General features: G+C 52.7%; 1 protein-coding gene and 2 long non-coding RNA genes across 3 annotated transcripts in view; 2 read left to right on the forward strand and 1 right to left on the reverse strand.

The window, feature by feature from the left end:
• Window positions 1–1,687: 1,687 nt before the first annotated feature.
• Window positions 1,688–21,702, reverse strand: part of FARP1 (FERM, ARH/RhoGEF and pleckstrin domain protein 1) — a 295,645-nt gene continuing 275,630 nt past the window's right edge. Inside the window, exons 18-27 of the mRNA XM_079721658.1 lie at window positions 18,889–19,126; window positions 16,049–16,179; window positions 10,490–10,558; window positions 10,147–10,236; window positions 9,440–9,522; window positions 9,239–9,351; window positions 8,686–8,849; window positions 3,804–3,911; window positions 3,322–3,473; window positions 1,688–1,917 (exon numbers count right to left, since the gene is read on the reverse strand). Coding sequence (XP_079577784.1) covers window positions 1,836–1,917; window positions 3,322–3,473; window positions 3,804–3,911; window positions 8,686–8,849; window positions 9,239–9,351; window positions 9,440–9,522; window positions 10,147–10,236; window positions 10,490–10,558; window positions 16,049–16,179; window positions 18,889–19,126 — 1,230 coding nt within the window. The 3' untranslated portion in view covers window positions 1,688–1,835. The remainder of the gene's footprint in view (window positions 1,918–3,321; window positions 3,474–3,803; window positions 3,912–8,685; window positions 8,850–9,238; window positions 9,352–9,439; window positions 9,523–10,146; window positions 10,237–10,489; window positions 10,559–16,048; window positions 16,180–18,888; window positions 19,127–21,702) is intronic.
• LOC307064950 lies at window positions 1,744–4,975 on the forward strand. The gene is made up of 3 exons (XR_013811315.1): window positions 1,744–1,844; window positions 3,891–4,009; window positions 4,184–4,975. It is a non-coding gene; the product is annotated as an uncharacterized lncRNA (long non-coding RNA).
• LOC307064949 lies at window positions 10,520–16,362 on the forward strand. The gene is made up of 3 exons (XR_013811314.1): window positions 10,520–10,631; window positions 12,697–12,851; window positions 16,025–16,362. It is a non-coding gene; the product is annotated as an uncharacterized lncRNA (long non-coding RNA).

A 21,702-nucleotide genomic window follows, 5' to 3' on the forward strand; every position in this document is an offset into this window, starting at 1 on the left:
CTTCTGGAGGGAGAAGCTCATGATTCCGCCGTCTCAGCAGCCCAGGGACTGGGGTCAGAGGCTTCCCAGTCCCCTCCCTGCCCACCTTGCCCTCACCCCTTGTCTTCTAGAGCCTCTGACGGTCAGTCTTCCGGAAATGTTCTGCTTTCCCGGTCCCACGTTGGAAGCAGCAAAGATCACATAATGTATCAAAATACGTTGTCTTAAGAGAACAGACTCAGCAGCTCATTCACCCCACCCCACAGTGACCCGCTGACTCCCCGACCCACCTGCCTGAGATTCAGTCAAAGACAAGAGACGAGGTTGGTGGTTTTGCCTTAAAACTTCAGGATGCTGGATTGTGGCATGAGGTATTTTTATTCCCTTTTGTTAGTACTTAAAACCGTCTGTACAGACTGTAAGGCAAATGATTCACACACATCTCGAGCTACTCATCGTCCATTTGTATGTTTCCACGTACGCCGGTCACAGCCCCCCGGTCGGGGTGGTCCTGGGTGTCTTAGGTGAGGGCCCCCAGCTGTGGTGTGGGGCACTGGATGGGAACCGTGTTGGATGGGTCGCCCCGTCGGGGGGCGGCATCAGGAAAGGGCTTAACAATACCAAGGGAATAGCAGCCACTCAATCCCCATGGAGAAGAGGCAAACGGATTTTGACTAGTGGGCCCCAGCAGTTACTGGAACCCTGTTCCCTGTGTTGTCCGACTATCAAGGATGTGCAATGTCATATGTCCGTACGCCAGGCCGGGGGGGTGGTTGGCGGGGGGGGGGGGCGGTGAGTATAAAAAGGAGAAAAGAATGGATTGTGAAGACAGGCACGATGTATATACCACTATTGAGTGTGCAGTTCCAAACCACAGTTGCAGTAGGATACAGGTATGATCACGGGAGCCAGGGGACTACACACTGTGACTCAGAGCTCCTGCATCCACGGGAAGCTCAGACACGCTCCACAACGTAACACAGCACAAATGGCCCTGGTCACTGCCATACAGGTTCTCATGCTTGTGAAACATACAGCAAAACACCACAGCTTATACCCTCCCATCGGATACGCCACTCAGTACACCGACAGTCCAGAGAGCGCACTGGATTTCCGCTTCTCTTAACAGAAAACAACCCGCTACACTTTGTAAATAGTCATTGCTTTAAACAATTTGGTCAACTTGTGCCAAGAAGTAGGTCTGGGAACCAGCGTTTCACTGGAGCCTGCAGCCCCCAGTGGAACACAGGATGCTGGAAACTGCTCATTTATCAAAAAAGTAAATCCTACTGATTTTCTATTATAAAAGTAGAAAGAGTGAGAAAAAAAATCTGAAAATGATCTCATTTGCTTAAGACTGCCAAGTGTATCGCAAACAAACAATGGAAAACCCATTTTGTAAAATGCAGCAGCCTAGAAATCAAAATCCTAAGTTTATCAATCATCTTTTTTAAAAAAAGAGCCCTTGCCCTGTCTTTTGGTTGCATGGATGTGTTTGTACTGACTTTAAGGTGCAGTTGCGGAGGGAAAAAATGTCATTCGGCACTCTATCCGTGACAATGTTTTAATACTGGCACAAGCTGAAGACAGCCCACAGAGGGCATGACGGCCGAGACGCCACCCGCGTTGAAGGCAGGGGTGCGGTCCTGTTCCGATGAGAAATTAACAGCTGCGAAGACAAGGTTTAAAATGGTTCTGTGGAGACAGATGAGAGTCGCTGTGAAACCATGTATTATTTTGTTTTCCAGACAGACAGGTGTTAATTTTACTAGGCTTCATTAATACAGAAGAAAGAAAGTGTCTTCCGGGAAAGTCGCCACTGCTGAAACAATCAACACGTGTGTCCCGTCCTGCCATCAATACACGTGAGATTCTTTGTGACTCAGAACGTGGGCACGGGAGGCCGAGCTGGTGGCACTTCGGATCACCTCCATCCATCTAGGACAAGAAAGTGAAATAACTGTCAGGGGCCACTTTTTATCAGCCCGTGTCTCTGAAATCTGCTTCTCTTGTTTGTTACAGCTTCATGACCCCTGGCGGTCGTTACTTACTAAGCCCCAGCGTGACCTAATACTGCCTGGCGTAGACTCTGCTTTTGTAGCAGGGGACTCCTAGCTTCCAGGTAAAGGGAAGCGGGGTTAAGGCCTCCTCCAGGTACTCCTGAGGACCACTGACCGGGGCACGCTCATTCTGCAGCCGTGCCCAAGGCAGGGCTGCAGCGCACACTGCCGGTCTTTCTCAGGACAGCGGGGTGCGGCCCATCCTAGACGCAGGGCTGTTTATGGTCTAGAACCAGTGGGCAGAGAGGCCCAGGCTGCTGCTGAGTGTCCCCCACCCGCAACAACAAAGCGTCATCTGGTCTACCACGTCAGGAGTGCCAGGCGGAGGAGACCTGGGGTGGCCCAGCTTCCCGCCTTTGTGGAGCTTAGAGGGCTTTAGAAACCCCTAATCCCAGGGCTACGTGCTCCCTGCCACAGCAGTGACGGCATCTCAGTTTTCCAGTCCAGGATCAAATTTGAGGAGTGCTACCCCCCGGGCTCCCTTTTCAACCAGTGTAGCTTAGGGCCCCGCTGCTCTAGGGTGGGTGTCAATGGCGGCTTCGACCCTGGTCTTAAACCACTGTGCTGTTTCCCGTGAACTAACTTTACGTGAGTTTGTGCACGGGTGACTGGCCCATTAATCGGAAACCCTTGTGGGTTCTCAGGAGAAGAGTTTCTCCCTCGGGGGGTGGCAGCAGCTTCCCTGTCTGGTCTGGTGCCCAAGGACCACCCCTCACCCAGGTGGTGGTTCAGCAGTGACACCGCTTTCAGAGCCTGCCCCGGGATGCGAGGCCCAGGATTTGTACTTGAATATGGTCACAGGGAGAGCCTGGCTCCTTCACTTCTTGGCTAAAGGAAGACCACTACCCTGGGTCTCCACACCACGGAGCCAGTCTCATTGGTAAGGTAACTAACTCTAAGAGGCACTAGGATTTTTTTTCCCTCCCTTACGTGGTCTTTTGACTTGAAGCTTACTTATTAGCCTTTTAGCCACGGGATGAAGCAACTACTGTAGTCATCGACTGGAAAAACACAAGTTAGAGATGGAAAAGTGTACCCCGCATGTTGTGAACTAGCATACAGGTTTTGGGCTGATGTGTCCCAGGGAAGGTCACGGTTCCACTTGCTCCTGTGAAAACAGACGTGTACTCGCATTGGGCAGACAGAGCCCAGGTCTTACGAAGTGCTTTCATTTTAAGCATGTAGCAGGGTGAGAACAAGAAGCCCATTCTGGAAGGGAGTCACTGCCCAGGCAGCTGCTGCTACGAGGCCTTATGCCCTTGCTCACTTGGGGGACTTTTACCTTTCAAACGTGTATTCGCTTTCAGCCCTGAAGTAGTACACGTGGGACTTGAAATGCAGCTTGAACACGTAGTCCTTGTGGAGGTCTTCGGACTCCGAGGGGATGGTGAGCGAGTACCCAAGCAGAGGCAGGCTGGCGAGGGGGTGACTGTCCTGGAAGGGGGCACAAGGTGGGAGCAGCCACAGGTGTGGCACCTGCCCGCAGCAGCTGGTCCGGGCCCAGATGCGTCGCGTCGGCCACCGGTGACATCACCCGCGCCCGCCTCCCCGCATCCACCCAGCAGACGCACAGCCCTTGGGCAAGTGGATAATGGCAGCCCTCGCTTGGAGCCTCTGATGGCCTTGCCCAGCCTGCTGTGGCCCCCCTCCGACACCTGGGCGGCTCAGGGGTCAAGTTGTTCATCCTTCCAGAGGAAAGCTGCCTGCTCCCCGAGGAGGGAGGGTCCTTCAGGCTCTGCCCCCGGCGCCTCCCTGGGCACATACCTGGTGCGACTTGTAGAAGAACAGGCAGAAGTTTGTGAAGACTACCCACAGCTTCTGCCATCCGTTGCTGTTTTTGAATTTCCTCAGCAGGTTCCCAGACAGCTGATTCTGCAAGACAAGTCAGCCTGTAAGGAGCCCGGGTTGGGGCACCCCTGGTCCGGTGGAAAGGCCAGTCCAGTGGGGCCCATCGGCAGGGCTGTGCTTCTGTAAGCAGGCCTCCTGGGGGGCACTTAAGAAAACGGGCTTTCGCTCTGTGTGAGCCTGGTTTAATTTTCCTGTCACCTGGTGTGGGCTGAATTCTGTCCCCCAAATGTATCTTGAAATCCTAACCACACCCCCCCCAACCCCGGATCTCAGAATGTGACCTTATTTGGAAATAGGGCCATCGGCTGTAGAAGGAAGGAGGAGATCGTCCTGGACTATAGGCCCGTATCCACTACGGCTGACATCCTTCTAAGAAGGAGACAGACACAAGGCAGCGCCTGTGACAACAGACAGGCTCGAGTGATGCGTCTACAGCCAAAGAACACCAAGGCTGGTCAGCAACCCCCAGAAGCCGGGAGAGGCAAGGCAGCCTCCTCCCACCCAGGGTTAGAGGGAGCTTGGCCCTCTTGCCACCTTGATTTCTGGACCTGGGACCTCCAGGAATGGTGAGACATCTGCCCAGCTGGTGGTGCTTGTTATGGCATCCATGGGAAAGGCTCCATCACCCTCCACTCTAAGCCGTCTGGAGCCCAGCGCCAGCCAGCAGCTCCTGACCGCCACCTGGTGGCCCTGGCTGCAACGCTGGATTTCAGCGCGGAGCCTCCAGGCCCCATCCTACGCCGGTGGGAACAGGCATTCCGGGCGTCCTGGTTTAACTCCGGAGCTCCATGGTCTCCTGAGGCCCGCAGGAGCTGCCAGCACACAGCATCACCGTGAAACCACAGGCAGCCAAGGGGGGACGCCAAGAGCAGAGCCTGTGCGTCCTCGCCTTCTCTCCAAAGCCCCTGTGTCACCTCTCAGAGGACCCTAAGAAGCCTCATCCGTGTTCCTGACAAGACAGCAGCTCATTGCCAGGAAGCCTCGACGTAGAGAGAAATGGATGGTGAATATAATCACTGCCGCTAGATCATTCACTTCAAAGGGGGGAGACAGGCAAATGCACCACAATAAAAATATACATATACACACACCTGCATCTACTTCATTCCATCCCTTTGGGGCTTTTCCAGTAACCTGTATTTAATCCAAGAGGCACTCTTAAGTAAGGCGCCTGTGAGGAGCGTTTAAATGGCTCTGGCTGCGAGTCGCTTGCAGTCTGATGGGGGAGACGGCGTGTTAGGCCGAGAGAACCCAGGAAGCAGAGCTGTCCCTCCCTGTGGCCACCGCGGACAGCGTGCTGCCACTTGCCCACTGGCGAAAGGCACAAGAAAAGGGGAGCTGTGGGTTCCAGCAGGTGATGGTGGCAACCCGAGTGGGGATCTGATGCTTGTGCAATATAGCACACGTGATTACATGCAAGTCTCACTCTGGAGGAAGGAGAGTAGCACATCTTCCTTTCCTTATACTTATTTTTATACTGAAATCAAGTAAATTCCTCCAGATAGAGCCCCCCCAAAAACCCTTTCTCTTAGAGATGCATTTACCTTTGGAACAATAGCCAGTCCAACCCACAGTGTGGTTTGCACACTTCACTGATGAACCAGGTTCCAGGCCAGTGTGTTTTCCAAGGCAGGTTCACGAGAACGCTCTTACCTTCTGCCAGCAGCCTTGACTCCTCCTGGAACATGCCAGGGTATTCGTTCTGAGTAAGTCCTTCTAGCTTTGCCAGCTCAATAGATGACACGCTTCTTAGAAATTGTATCCGCTGGTCTCTCCTTGCTCCCCGTTGCTCCTGTGCCCTCCAAAGTTCCCAACCCCACCGAAACTCACGCGCCCTTGGCTTCACGCCCATACACACTTCAAGCCTCCTACTCAGGTCACATGGCCCCTAAGCTGCTCTCAAGAGCCTGAGCCTTTTGTCTACGCAAATGACCTTTGGGTCTGTCTCCAACCCGGACCAGTCTCCGTGTGCTGCCTTTACGGGAGAGGTCAACATTCCCAGTCTGGCACCGGCTGATGCCCGTTCCCTGCCTTTCCCAGCCCGGAGGAAGCACCTCTTTGCTCTTCCTGGCTCCCAACTGCTCCATCCCTGTTGTGATTGATTCGTGTCCCCCCAGAAGATATTCATGCCCAAAGTCCCAGTACCTGTGAAGATGACCGTATTTAGAAATAGGGTCGTTGCAGATACAATTAAGATAAGGTCCTACTGGAGTACGGTGGGTCCTAACCCCAATGCCTGGTGTCCTCACAGGAAGAGGACTTTTTAACAGATACACAGGGAGACCCCCAAGTGAGACAGAGGCGGAGACCGGGGTGATGTGTCCACAAGCCAAGAGGACACCAACGGTGGCTGGCAACCGCCAGAAGCCAGGAGCGAGACCTGGACCAGGGCCTCCAGAAGGAGCTGACCCTGCTGACACCTTGATCGTGGACTTACGGCCTCCAGCACTGTGAGGGCACATTTCTGTTGTCAAGCGGTTTCTGATGCGTTACGGCAGCCACAGGAAATGAGGGTCCCCACCGCTCGTTCTCCCTCTCACTGCAGTTCCCCCCATCCTCCTGGTCCTCACCTGTGTTCAGACGGCTGAGTAACACTCTCCTCTCTCCCCAGTCTCCACCGCCTCCCAACTCCAGTCCTACAACACAACTTTGATTGTTTCACCTCTGAACCCTCCGCCGGCCCTACGGCCTACGCAAGGCTTCACACTGGCCGTCCTAGCGTCAGCACCCCGATGTCGACGGTGCCCCCAGACTTTATGCGGAGGCCAGCTCAATTTCACGCCGCCCCCAAACATGCCCCAGACTCACTTCTACCTGCACGAGCCCTAGAAGAGAGAGAACCTGGTGCCGGGGACGGTTAGAAAGCAGCAGGTCAAGAAGGAAGGAGCCACTCCCTTACCACCCTTCCCCCAACTCCGGTCATCCAGGAGCCTGTGGCACCCACAGGAGCCCACCACGGACACCAGACTGAAGCCACACGCCTTGGGGAAGGGGGATCGGGCAAGGCAGGGACATTTACAGAGTGACAGACGCGCCAGTTCCACAAGCATCCAAGCTGCATCACTGCCACCTTAAAACCACACTGGCTCAGGGCTCGCTCCCACGGGCTACAGCATTCAGCAAACCTTTCCTCAAAGGGCCAAATACTATTTTAGGCTTTTTGGGCCAAGGGGCAAAATCAAAGATAGTTGTAGTAACCACTCAAAAACGGAAAACCCTGTTCTTCGTTGACGGGCTGCAACCAGGCAGGGGGCGGGCAGGATTTGGTCTGAGGCTGCAGTGTGCTGACCACTCGGCTGGCTGACACACACACAAACACACACATGCGGCACCAGTGCAGGCTGTCACCCTGAAAAGCTGGGCTCGAGGAGCTGTGTCTGGGCCGCATTCTTGAATGGCCTGCCTGCCTCCAGGATTAGGGAGGAAGGTTCATGCCTACCAAATTCCCACACCGCCACAGCCCTGACTACACATCGCAAAAGTGAGTATAAAGCGAAGCAAAGCGGATTTCTCCCGCACGGCCCCGCCCTTCCCCTGGCCTCACTGGCCTCGCCTGGACAGAAGAGATGCCATCAGGTATTTTCTGCCTCCAGATGGTCACTGCCCCCTCCTTGCTGGAAAGATCCCTGTTCCCTGGAAGAAATCTCCGGTTGGCAAAGCTTCGCCAACGGATGCAGTGGAAATGTGATGGGAGGGAGAATGAATACAGTGAGCCCCTCGGGAAGAGAAAGCCCCGCCCACCCCTGACGTGGGGCGGATGCAGGAGAGGCCCGGCGCTGGCGGGGAGCTCCACGCGGCTGGGACGGCCCCCTGAGGATGAGGATGTTCTGACAAGGAAGCATGGGTTTTAGAACATTCGCCGTAGCAGGGAAACTCAACAAACGCAGTTCCGTGGAACTGTGAAGGTCAGTTCCAGAAAACAGTCTCAGAACCCCTACGGACTATCCATCAAGAAATGTTCGGCTCATTGGAACCAACATACTGTTGGCTCAGAAAGCAAACCAACCGCTGCTCTTGGCTCACAATCGCCTATGTGACATTTTTGGGCCAGGCACACTTATACTTAGGAATTCAGAATTTGTCAGATTTTAGAACATCCAGTGCCTGTCCTCTATGGCACCCCAGGCAGTGGGGTCTGGGGTTGTAGCCCAGAATCAAACAGCGATTCTGTAGTAAAACAGGACATGCTCACAAAACCGATAAACAGCCTCCTGACCGGTCAGGTCAGGTTCTGCTGTCAATGGGGTATGAGGAGAACTTTGTGGTTTTAGAGTTTTCTGGGCTTTGCACGTTCTGAAAGGTTAGGGATTATGGACCTGGACTGGAGGACGCCTAGGGAATGAGGTTTGGAGAGTTCTGGAAGGTTCACGGTCACAATATGGGGAGAGCCCCCCATCCCCAAAGCCATGTCTTCAGGACGCTCCGAGAGCCGGCTTCTTGCAGGTTCTTCCATGAACTACACCTACCTGCTGTGGCCCTGGCTGGCACCAGCTTTCCGACCATACCGCCTCCCCGCACCCGATTCCGGGGGCTGCTCCAGGGCGCAGCAAGAAGGGCGCCTGGGCGGCCCATCCGGACCTCTCGGCACGGACACACGAATAAAGGCACGCACAGTCCCCACCCTGTGGCTAACTCGGCGAGAGGAGAGGGCACGGTCCAGAGAACAAAAGGAAACCATCACTGCACAGGCTGCCTGGAAACGGACAGATGCCAAGGCCGGTGCACCTGCCGGCCCACAGAGCGCGCATGCTCAGAAGACCGGCGCCCGTGGCCGGATTCCACCCCCCCCCGGCCCTACCTCCACGGCCACGCTGAAGTCCACCATGGAGACGCTGGTGTTGCGGTGCCAGCACACGTGCACCATGGTGTTGCCGCGGTGCGGGGCCTGGCGCTCCAACGAGGTGCGCGAGGCGCTGAGGTCGTCCTCCGACTCCTGGTCGCCCGCCGCCTCCTCCGGGGACTCTGCGGGGAAGCAAGGGGCGGCGCTTTCCTCTCTGCACCCAGGAGGGCCCCTGTCCCGCCCCCGCCCAGGGGCCGAATGGGATGGGAAGGCTGGGGGTCCCGGGCACCCACCGAGCAGGAAGCCACACTGGCAGCGAGGGCTTGGCCGGGGGCGTCCCACCAGTCCCTCTGCCAGGGAGCCCCTACCACTTTTCTCCCCAGAGGCTGACAAGCGGCAGTGCTGGCCCAGAAAAGATGCGATTTCTCCGCTCGCTCACTCTCTTTTAAGGGGTTTTGCCTGTTTGTTTTTCTAACTTTTATAAAAAGTTCCTTGATGTTTAGCTTAAAACACAAACGTAGACTGTGGATATGGGGCGCATCGGTAAGGCAGTTTTCAGTGCCACGCTTACTGCTGTCAGGAGGGCTGCTGGCCAGGAACTCGGGGGCGGGGCCGCTGCTTTTCTCGGCCAAGTCGATGGCCATCTGTATGTCCTCCACCCACTTTTCCATCTCGGACCGAGAGCTGAAGGAGGAGAGATGGACGTCAGGTATTTCCAGGCCACAGTGGGGAGAAGGGGTACCGAGGCCAAAGGTCAGGCTTCCCGCGTTACCTGGCAGCCACGACGATGGACTGGCGCTGGCCCCGCAGGGTGAGGCAGTGGGGCACGCCCCACTCGTCCTCACTTTCCTCCATCTGTGGGGCGAGTGTTCTTAAGTTACTGCCGAGCAGGGGGTGGGATACTCGGTGCATTTTCAAACGGTCACCGAACTGACTACAGCTCGGCGGAATCAAGTCCAAAAAAGTCCCCCTCGGGAGGGTGAAAGCAAGGTCAAAATGCATCATATTTTTTCGTCAGAGCCATAAACCTCCCTCTACCCGACCACTGAGGAGAGTGTGGGGATAAGCCACACTGGTGCACATGGCGCTCTGTCTGCCTCTGCCCACCCAGGATCACAGAATATAGACACCCGTCCACTGGGCATCTCGGGAGAAAGGCTGCTTCCCGGTCTTCACTCCACGTGGACGGTGAGGATGGCCTCTCAGGGCCCCGGGGCCAGGCACCGGGCAGTGAAAGGCACGTTCACACCACGCAGGCACGGCAGCGTGCCTCTGCCCTTGATTCCGGAAGGAACATAGCCGTGCATCCCAGGTGCAGGACAGCGAGTGAGGTCCCGGGGCCCCTCTAGGGGAGCCCTAACAAGGCCCAGGTTTCTCACAGCGCCTGTGATGCTCTCACTTCCCCTGTCACTGGCTCCTGCACCCCGCAGGCAGCCCAGAGGCAGAGGTCCCCATCCCGTGCCCACGGCGCATACTCACGGTCATGCCGTAGAGCGGGAGCTGCCCGTGAACTTTAAACTGATTCGAGGCCGTCAGCCCCCTGCTCGTGTACAGCAAGACGTCGTTGAACTAAAAGAACAAGGACAAGCGCGGCTGAGATGAACGGGCTCCATTTGAAACCAACAAGTACAGAAACTACGTTTTCAGACTCTGACGAGACAATTCGTGGATCTCAACAACTCCAGTCTGAGCAGCTCGGGCTGCTGCTCCTGTCTCCCAGGTACCCGCTCTGGGGTGGCCGAGGCCCAGCGCCGTGACCTTTGCTGGTTCCACGGGCTCACAAGTCACCGATCACCTTGAACAAACAGCTCTCACCACTTACCAGGAAGAACATGCGCTGCTGGAGCCCCTTCCCGGAGAGCTTGCTGAGGCTGCCCAGGCGGATGAATTCCTGCAGAGAAAACACACCCGCGAGCTGGCTCGGAGCCTGCAAAGCCGCGTCAGCGCAGCAGACCCAACGCGAGGTGAGATGCTTCCGCCCATCGTGGTCCCTTTCACGCTAGAACTCGTATCCGTCATAGCTCCTATTTACTGAATGCCGTGCTGTGCCGCCTCTAAGCTCCTTTCCTTCTGAGCAACCTGCAAGGCAGGGGCTAGCTTTAGCTCCACTACCAGAGAATCAGCTGGCGGTCGGAGGTCCGCTGGCCTGTGCGGTGTGCTGGTTCACACCCGGACCTATAACTCTCTACACTTAACCCCCAGGCCCTCAGGGCTTCTGGCTGCGAGGAGGGGACAAGGCCCCTGGATGGATACAAAATGGCAGCCGGGGACCAGGAAGACAGATACGCCACAGGAGAGAACTGTGCATAGAGGAATCTTCTCCACGACTTAAAATCTGGTTCTCAAAAACTAGTAACTGTGTTCTAGGATGAAAGGGCCAGAAAGGAACTCTCCCTCCCGCCTATAAACTTCTGAGGGCACAGACCATTCAGGGGCACTTCAGAAACCCTCCACAAAACTATCATTTAAAAAATTGTGGTAAAATACACATAAAACTTACCCTGCATGACCTTTAGTGCATTCATCAATACCATCTAGGTCCAGAACTTTCCATCACCCGAAAGGAAACCTCATCACCATTAAGCAGTCAGTCCCCATTTCTCACTCCCCCGTTTCCGCCTCCCCTAGCAAACTGGCAACCACCAATCTGTTTTCTGTCTCTATGGATTTGCCTATTTCATATAAGTCAAACATGTAATATGTAGCTTTTTGTGTCTGGCCTATTTCACTAAGCATAATGTTTTCAAGGTTCGTCCATGCTGTGGCATGTGTCAGAAATTCGTTCCTCTCTGTGGCTGAATATTCCACTGCATGGATAACACTTTGTTTACCCACTTAGGCTGTTGATGGGTACTTGAGTTGTTTCCCCTTCTGGCTACTCTGAACAGTGCTGCTGTAGACATGCATGTTCAAGTTTTTGTTTGAACACCTATTTTCAATTCTGGGTACAGAGCCAGGAGTGGAATTGCTGGGTCACGAGGAAATTCTATGGTTAACTTATTAAGGAACCGCCAAACTATGTTTCCACAGAGCTGCTTTTAAAACACAGCTGCAGGGCTTCCCTGGTGGCGCAGTGGTTGAGAGTCCGCCTGCCGATGCAGGGGACCTGGTTGGTGCCCCGGTCCAGGAGGATCCCACGTGCCGCGGAGCAGCTGGGCCCGTGAGCCATGGCCGCTGAGCCGGTGCGTCCGGAGCCTGTGCTCCGCAACGGGAGAGGCCACAACAGTGAGAGGCCCACTTACCGCAAAAACAAACAAACAAAAAAACACAGCTGCAGGGCTTCCCTGGTGGTGCGGTGGTTGAGAGTCTGCCTGCCAATGCAGGGGACACAGGTTCATGCCCCGGTCCGGGAGGATCCCACGTGCCGCAGAGAGGCTGGGCCCGTGAGCCATGGCCGCTGAGCCTGTGCGTCCGGAGCCTGTGCTCCGCAACGGGAGAGGCCACAACAGTGAGAGCCCCGCGTACCGCAAAATCAAACAAACAAACAAACAAACAACACAGCTGCAAGTTCTTTGACATTCTTCCCACAGAGGCTGGTCTCTGTCCCCTTCCCTTGGATGTGGGTAGACTGGTGACCAATTTGACAAAGAGAGTATAGAAGTGATGCTGTGTGACCTCTGAGACCAGGTCATAAAACTACACACAGCCTCTGCTTTGTCCCTGGGAACACTTGCTCTGGGAACCCTAAACTGCACATTAAGCAGTGAGCCCACCCTGAACCTACGCTGGGGAGGCCCCTCGTGGGCTCTCGGGTGCACGGTCCCAGCTGAGCCCAGCCTCCAGCCGTCTGCCAAGGGTAAGCCTTGGCCCGTCCAGGTCAGCCCATCCGGGACCTCTGTCAATGCCGTACAGAAAGAAGACTCAGTTGGCTGAGTCCTGCCCCATTCCCAACTCACAAAACCGTGACATATACTAAAAGGTGGTCTTCAGTCACTAAGTATTGGGGCTGTTTGTTACCTAGTTTCCCTGTGACCTCAGTAGCTAACGAGCCAAGAACAGAGACTCAACCAGGTCATTTGCATTCTGTAGACTCTGCACAGCCTGACTCTTGCTTTGGTCCTTTATGAAACGTCAATCAAAGACAACATCTGCTGGCGATTTAACTGACACATTTTGGAGATCAACAAAGTGACACATAACAAATACGTGCTGGTCGACGGGATGGATGCTATCAGACAGCAACGGTACAGTATGAAGAAACGGTGTCTGGGGACTGCTTTCATCACTGGAGGGGGTCAGAGAACGAGGAGTGGCGACCCTGCTGTGCTGTCACTCCCGTTCCCGGCTCGCACATCCGATGTTGTTACATGTGCGTTTTCTTAACGAATCTTAGGGATGTGGGAAGGGGAAGACAGAGCTTCTGCAGAAGGGCTGTGGACTCAGATCACTGTCTCAGGGCTGGAGATGGAAAATGCCTCTGGCCCAGCATTGTTTTTTAATTTTTTAAAAAACCCATGAAATAGGAGAAAAAGAAAAGGCTCCTAATATCCTTAAGCTCAAGCTGCTTCCTACTGGAATGAAATTCACAATATCCAGGCCTCTGAGTTTTATCCAAATGAACCTCCACTACCCTCCTGGAAGAACTCTCAGGCACAGAACTCTTAGGGACAGAAAACACACGCTGGGGGCCTGGCTCAGGCCAGAGTGTGCTGGGGCTTTTTGCCTCCGGGGTGGGGAAATCCTGCCTTCCAGGACATGAGCTCGTCTCAGCCTGACCCTAGCGGGAGGGCAGCAGGATTATGCCCGAAAGCTGCGTGAGGAATTAGACCGCAGGGAGCTGGAACATTAGCCGCTCACCTTTAAATCTCAATTTTTCAAATTCCACCGGTAGATAAATCTGTCAGAGCCTTCTTTCCACTCATCAGGTTATTCGATAATTTAAAATTAAAACAAACAAACAAAAAACCAGGGTACTTCCCTGGTGGTCCAGTGGTTAACACTTTCCCTTCCAATGCAGGGGGTGAGGGTTCGATCCCTGGTCGGGGAGCTAAGATCCCACATGCCTCATGGCCAAAAAAACCAAAAACATAAAACAGAAGTAATATTGTAACAAATTCAATAAAGACTTAAAGAAAAAAGAAAGATAATCAATTAGCCTCCGTGTGTGGAACAGCCCATCTTAGAACTCGCCCCTCTGAGGGTCTTAGATCCCTCCTTCCCATTTCAGTCAGGGCTGACTTTGAAACAGTGAGTGGCCGTGAAGCAGGCAGATGAACATAAGAATGTGCAGATAAGGCGGGTCTGCAGTGTGTAACCAGCACCCCAATTCTGACTTCAGCTTCATCAATAATAATGACCTTCTTTTATTTAGCACGTGGTGTGAGCCTGACATGTGCTGGGTGCTTATATTGGCTGCATATGTGAGCCTGTAAATTCATCCCCAGTTTTCAGATAAGGAAACTGAGGAGCAAAATGAGTAAGGAACTTGCCCGGATCACCTGGTCGGTTGGTGGGTGAGAGAGCCTGTATCTGATGAAAAGCTTCTGGTGCCTTCTACAATGCTGTGCTGTGTACTCAATGACATTATAATAAGCATAAACTTAGTCTCTTCAGGTAAGTGTAGGTGGGGGAAGAGGAAGATAATTCGTATTTATTGTGTTAGTTTTGCACATTAAATCTCATTTGATCCGTATCACCTACGACGGAGAAGGTATGATGCCCATGTTACAGAAGGGAAGGAACTTTCCAGTAAGTGAGCCATCCCAATTCTGGTGGAGCCAGAAATTGAACCCGGGCCACCTATTCCAATCCACTGCTCTTTTCATAGCACCGTGGAAACTATTCCTCAAAATAAGTCCCTTACAAATGCTCTGTTTGCCACGTAGCATGATATGCTAAATATTTTATAACATCCAAAGTTAAGAGAAAATTACATTGATTCCACAAGGCTTTAAAGGCTTCTGCATGGATGGGTAAACGTGATTGTCGTGTACTGAGTCCCGGCAGAATTTTCTCACCAGCAGAGCTGAAGTAAATCCCAGCTTTCATTTCCACCCAGCATTTACCACATAACTCTTCTGACAACATTTTATAACTGGTATTCTGGTCAGCTTTGTAATTAGGATTCCCAACAGAAAGACCCAAATACCCAAAAGATGAGGGATGTTCCCTTATCTCCTCTGAGTTACACAGATTTAAAGTTTCCAGGGAGGCTACCTGTCAGATAAAACTAGAAGCCCCTGACACACGGGATACTTGTCTGAAGATTAAGGCAGCTCAAAGAGGCTAAAATTCCCTTCTGAACCTGGATGAGGTTCAAGATAGGGGACTAGTGGAAAAAATTCCCACAGAGAGATTTGACGAGGCACAGCAACTGACTAGTATTTTTAATTCCTGGTCAATGACTGCTTCCTAGGAAGAGAATTGGAAAAAGGCAGGCTACCCTGTATTTTAAAAATGCCCACTGGCGTGGAGAGAGTGTGTTTGGATAGCGAGGCCCTGTTTTTACTGTGAATGACCTACATGTCATGCACATGGGGAAGTAAAGGTTAATAGCATAAGTGAATTTGCATCTCTCCCAGAATCATGTTCTGGCTAAAATGTTATTTTAATTCCAAATTAAAATTACATTATGCAAATTGCATCTTTTTTGGGTGGGGGGGCCACACCACATAGCATGTGGGATCTTAGTTCCCCAACCAGGGATCGAACCTGTGCCCCCTGCAGTGGAAGCACAGTCTTAACCACTGGACCACCAGGGAAGTCCCTGTAAGTTGCATCTTAGAAAAAACACTTTCCTTACATGGGAATGTATTGCCTGCTTTCACGCACTAGCTTTTTCCCTGCTATCGCCATTTTACCCAATTCTTTTTTCTTTTTTATTTTTTTTGCGGTACGCGGGCCTCTCACTGTTGTGGCCTCTCCTGTTGCGGAGTGCAGGCTCTGGACGTGCAGGCTCAGCGGCCATGGCTCACGGGCCCAGCCGCTCCACGGCATGTGGGATCTTCCCGGACCGGGGCACGAACCCCTGCCCCCTGCATCGGCAGGCGGACTCTCAACCACTGCACCACCAGGGAAGCCCTTACCCAATTCTTAAAAAAATTTTTTTTATCTTCCATTTTTATTTACCTAAATTAAAAAAAACAAAATAAGCAATCTCAAATCTGCTCAGAATATGGTGGGGAAAAAATAAATGAGTGGATCAACCAGTAAGGAGAAAAAGCAGCATATGAGGTGAAAGGATTGATTGATTGATCTCCTTCTAACACAAAATTTTTGAATTGACACCGTAATGTTCAAGGCATTTTCCCAAAGGAACCCACTTCGGAAGGAGGATATTTTAACTTGGGAGTGTCCATATTCAAAAGGTTCAAATGTAAGTCATTTCAATGTTGTCTTTCTGGCTTTACCTCCAAAGCATACAGAGAGCACAGCTGCTTACCCTTCCTGGAATCACAAGATTGTCAACGCCAATCAAATCTTTCTTGAGTTCATGCAGCTTCTGGAAATTCTCCATCTTGATCATCGTACCGTGAAGCTGGGCCACCATTTCCGTGATCTCTGCCAAAGCAGCTAAGGAAGGAAACGGACACAAAAGCTGCAGCATTAATGGCAGACGTGGGTCATTTTTTTCCCCAATATCTTTAAGATCAGTTCTCCAGGGTAATATCCTCCTGGAGCTGAACTATAACGAAGCCATCCTTCTAGGGAAAACACTGCTAATTCTCAATAATAAAACTTGAGTGATGTACTTTATGTATTGATTGGCTTTGCTTTAGTTTCCCCAAAACCATCTTGAAAATATCAATGCCCCCTTCATAGCTGGGTGGTGTAGAGTTGTCCTTCAGTTAGAATTACTTGTTGGCATAAAGGGGCAACAGCAAGGGAATAAGAGTGCCTGGAATTCTGTCCCAGGGGCAGAGATTTCCCTCCCTTCCCTGCTACCGGGACAGAACAGAGCAGAGAGAGCACAGAAAAGCCACAGAAAAATCTAGGGCAAAGGAGGGATCTTTCTGGCAAAGGGTCTAACTGGCAGTGCAACACTTTTGGGTAACGAACATTCCAACACACCCCGCTTCTTCCTTCTGCAGACATTTATAGTGTTTATAAAATGGTTGTAAAGAACAGCTGCAAACTAAATTTTCCAATGTGGGCACATCTCCCCTATACTGACGGGCATCCAATATGGAAAAGGAGCTGGTGCCCTGTTAGCACGGGTTTGGGGGGCAGGCACATCCATAGTAGCTGAGCATTTTGGTCTGTTTGTCAAGGGAAAGCAAGAAACATTTGTCCACTGAACTTCGAGCTTCAGGACAGTGAACACTGCCTCCCCCCTCCCCCCAGCACCTCAACTGTGGCAGGAAGCATTCCTTGTTTTTTGCTGTCTCCCTGGGGATGCAAACGAAATGCTTCCTGGCTTCTTATCACAGAATGCTTCTTGTCTCAGCCATAGTGACAAACCCAGAGCTTGCTCTGTCTTTAGACATGACCAGCCGACTGAGTCCAACAAACATTCCCGGGCACTGAATGTTTAGTGCGGTGGGCGTGCAGAAGCTCTAAGAGGAAAACGGATGGCAGCCTGGCCCCAGAAGCACCTAGAACAGCTCTTGGCTCTCCGCATCCCTCACGTTCAGGAAATCTATGTTCAGACAGTCCTCGATTTGCCCAGTCTTTCTACAATGATGCCACCTTACGTTTTCAGCTAGGGAACAGACATCTTTGCCATTTAACTGTGAAGAACAGACTTTTCTCAGTGGAGACTGTTTAGCAAAATAGTAAAATGCAAAACTAGGCAAGTTGGCCTGAGAACAGCACGTGCAAAACTAGAGACATCCCTCTCCCCCGCCGTCACCCTCCCGGGTAAGAGATCTACGCAGGTCTGAGTCCTGGGAGCTGGGAAGGGCCCTACGTCATCTCATCCAGGCACAGCCAACCGGGACTGCCGATACGGCAGGACAAGGCAGATGGTGGGGAGGGTCACGCAGCCTTGAGGGTGAGGCACAGATTAAGCCTTAAAGAGGACTGTGCCAGGGAAAGGACCAGGAGGTGGTGGTAAGGAGCCCCAGCAGAAGGAACAGAATATACTAAGGCACAAGGCAGGGGGCAGCATGGTCTGTTTCAAAGACTGCCATCTAAAGCAAGCCAAAACCGCGCCTTGAGCCATTTCTGTTGCCCTTCCGTGAACTGCCAATGTCTTAACTACCCTGACAAATCTTTTCTTTGGTTGTCTTTCTAAAAAGTAAGATTAAGTTTATAATACTTTAGGCAAGAGACACTGGTCTTGACATACTAACGGGTGTGCGAATTCATGTTATCTGTCAAGAGCCACCTGCAGAGGGTGCATTCTGTGCATGGACTGGCTGCAGAGTGCAGGGGACCCAGCAACAGGCCTCAGGGCCTGGCCCCCAAGGGGCTGCAGGTCCAAGCCAGGGAGCGTGGACAGTAACAGACCACATACAACGCGAGGCAGAGGACGCAGGTTCAAAAAGACGATGCGTGGCCCAGTGGGAAAAGCATGGTCTGGAATGCCAGCTCTGCTCTTTTGCCAGCTGAGTGACACTCACAAGTCCTTCACCCCCCCTGAGCCTCAGTATTCTTATCTATGAAATGGGATAACAATAGTTCTCTCATGGGGTTGTTAAAGGATTAAAGGTGTTAGTGTAAGAAAGATACCTGGCAGAGTACCTGGCCCAGGTGCTGAGCGAGGGACAGTGAGTAATATCCTCATGAGCCAGTAGGGAGGACAGGATGGTCGAGAACATGGGTTCTGGGTTTAGGCTACATGTCCTTTACTTTCCAGCTGTGTGACTCTGGGCAGGTTCCTTAACTTCTCTGGTCTCAGTAGCCCCCATATGTAAAATGAGCTCACCACTGTCTCATAGGTTTCTCGTGAAGATTGAGAGTTAACACAGGTGAAATGCTTATTGGGGTGACCTTACAAACGCCCCGCAGCAATGAGGAAAAGTATTTATTACCAGCCATTTTCTGTGGCCCATCCAAAGGGAGGTGATGAGTTTCCTCCATGGAGGTAGAGGAAAGCTTCCTGTAAGGGGCTGACTCTAAGTGGAGCTTCTCCAGGGTTCTCTGCACTAAACCAGGCAGGATGGAAGGAGAAAATGCATGCAAGAGGGGACGGAAAAGAGAAGCCACGGTGATCATTACCGCCTTCTTTATGTGAAAGACCAAAAGGAGACAGAAAATATTTGATCAGGTCCTAAAAAGCGCAACTACCCCTCTTGGGACACAGTATCCCCGAGACACCCCGCCCCCCCAAGCACTCACCTCGGCAGTCCCTGAAGTCGGCGTGGCTGGGCGGGTGGTGCTTGCACAGCCGCTCCAGGACCTGCTTGTAGTGCATGAGCCGGTGCAGCGGGCGCAGGAGGAAGGTATTGAGCGACAGGTAGCACACCTTCTGCAGCTCGAAGTCTCGGCACAAGCTCTCCAGCCGCCGGGAGCCCCGGATGCCGGTCTCCAGCGCCTCCAGAGCCTCGCTGTGCTTCCACAGATGCGCTGCCAGTTGCTGGCGGGCGAGACACGGGAGCGGGTGGGGCAGGGAGCCGGGGAGACCAAGCGGGGAGGGGGAGGAGGGGCGGAGTCCTGCTCAGCCACATGGTCCACCCATTGTGACACTCAAAAGAGATCACCTTCGCTTTCATTACGTCATTCATTCAATTTCATGTTTTTAATTTAATATTTCACTATTTAACTTCCCAGGATGGAATAAAAAGCTCTTATTAAAGCATTGTGCAGTTTAAAATATGCAGGGATTATAAAATATTTGAGATGTATCTATAACATTAGAGGTATACATGCCCTTTCAAAACAAGACTGGCAAAACTGAGGGGCAATAAAACAATGGGAGCTCCTTCAGGGGGCTTGGGGTTGTCTCCTAAACATCAAAAAACGACAAATAGGCCAGGGCCACTGAATAAACGTCATATAGTTAAAACTACGTATTTCTGTTTATCCCCCACCCCACCAATTTGCTCATGTAATATTTGAGCATATCCTGCTCTGCTGGATTCCGGGGAGCGGATGGGAATGAGACTCAGTCCTCCTCTTCTGGGGTCTGACCGAGATCCTTTACTTGAGCAAACTTTTGTCAGCCTCCTGAAGCTTCTCCCAGGCCAGCCTGTGCCCTTCCCTGTACAATCCCGTTTCGCTGAGAACCCTGCTAAGTCACTTCAACCAGGACCCTCCACCCTGGAGACCTGGTCACCCTTGACACTGGGGTCTGCATCCCCCGCTGTCCCCAGGTGACGTCTGAGCACCCCACTTGTCTTCGGCAAAGAATCCCATTAAGTCGGTTCAGCCAGAGTCCGCCCCCCGCCACGACCATGATGTTTCGTCACAGAAATTTTCCATCCTCTGAGCCCCACCCTGCTCCTTGGCTGTAGATCCCCACTTGCCCCCGGTGCACTTGGAGCTGAGCCCAATCCCTGTCTCCCACTGTAAAATCCCACTGCAGTGTCCCCATACCTACGGCAGCGGTCCTGAATAAAGTCTGCTCTACCGTCTTTAACAAGCGCTGTCGAATATCGCTTTCCTTGAACAGGTGGCAGTGGAGACAGACGCGGGGCAAGAAGTTTGACAGCGTTCAGGAGGAATTCACTCCTCACGCAGCTGTCGTCCTCACGTCTTACCCCATCAGTGTTTCCCAGAGGTGGGCTCCCTACCCGTGTGCTGCTAACTCCCACATCTGGATTCCCCATCCCGGCACCTCCATTCCCACGCTCCGCAAAGAGCGGGAAACACAGTGAGTCCAGACACCGACCCAGTACCCCCTGCTGCAGCTGAGGCTGCCCTGGGATCCTCTAACACCAGGATGGGTGCCGCCACCAACCGCCTACTCAGGACAGAAAACCTGGATAAGATTCCAGGTCCCCTCAGTTTTTGAATCCTTCACCAAGTCCTGCCAACTCTACCTCCTAAAAACAGCAAGCCTGTCCCTGGCTTCACGCCATGGTCACTGCCTTTGTTTTGGCCACTGCAATGGTGTCTCCATCGGGGTCTCTGTCTCCACTCCTGACGCCTTTCGAGCGCCACCAAAAGGAACTTAACACCAACGCAAATGGGCACATCGTCTCTTGCTTGGAACGCGACAAGAACGTCCACCCTCTCAGGACAAACTCCAGAGTCGTCGTTAGGGCACGTGGGGCCCTTAGCACGTAACCCCTTCTTGCCTCTCCGTCATGGCCTCGTGCTACTCGCCCTGGACACCCATTGAACCACCTGCCCTTGAATGTGCCGGGCCCTGGCACCCAGCACCTTGGCACAGGGCACTCTGCTCCTAAGACGCGCCCCCCTCAGCCCCCACCTGTCCTTCAGGGTCAGCTCTGGGGCCTTCCCTGCTCTCCAGGCCGAGTGAGTGACTCCTCTTTCCTCCTGGACTTATTGTCCATCTTAGCCTTTATCACGTGGTCTCCCTGCTGACTTTATTTTGTGACTTTAAAAAAACATATATAGATTCATAGGAAGTTGCAAAGACAAGTACAGGGGGGTCCTATGTACCCTTCCGCCGCCGGCTTCCCCTAATGCTCACATCTTGCCTAACTACAGCACAATATCCCAACCAGGACGTTGACACTGGGACAATCCAGAGTTTATTTGGATTCTGCCAGTTATACATGCGCTCACTTGTGTGTGTGTGCATGCATGTGCACATATAAGTATGTGGCATGGGTGTGCGTGCGTGTAGCTCTGTGCAGTGTTTTCACACGTGCAGTCCCTTATTTGAGAGAGTGCACGTGTCCTGTCACTACATCCTTGGGGCCTGATATACACCACAGGTGCCCCACAGATGTCTGCTGCCTGCATGCATTAATGAGCAAACGAACCAATGCGTGCACCCCGCTCAGAAAGGGGTCTTGCAAGGCCCTGAGTGCCTGGAGAGGTGGATTCAAGGTCATTGGAGCACAGAGTAGAGCGTGAAGGACGGGAGGTGGAAGGTGAAAGGTCATCTAGGGAAGGCTTCCTCGGTTGGGTTTAGAGCTTGGACTGTATTCTCTAAACCACAGAGAGGCCAGGCGGGTTTGGAGCCTAGTCGGTCTACGACATAAATGGTGGCTGGGGAGGACGGGTGGACGAGACGCAGCT

Source organism: Hyperoodon ampullatus (assembly GCF_949752795.1).
Source record: "Hyperoodon ampullatus genome assembly, chromosome: 16".
Taxonomy (NCBI): Eukaryota; Metazoa; Chordata; class Mammalia; order Artiodactyla; family Ziphiidae; genus Hyperoodon; species Hyperoodon ampullatus.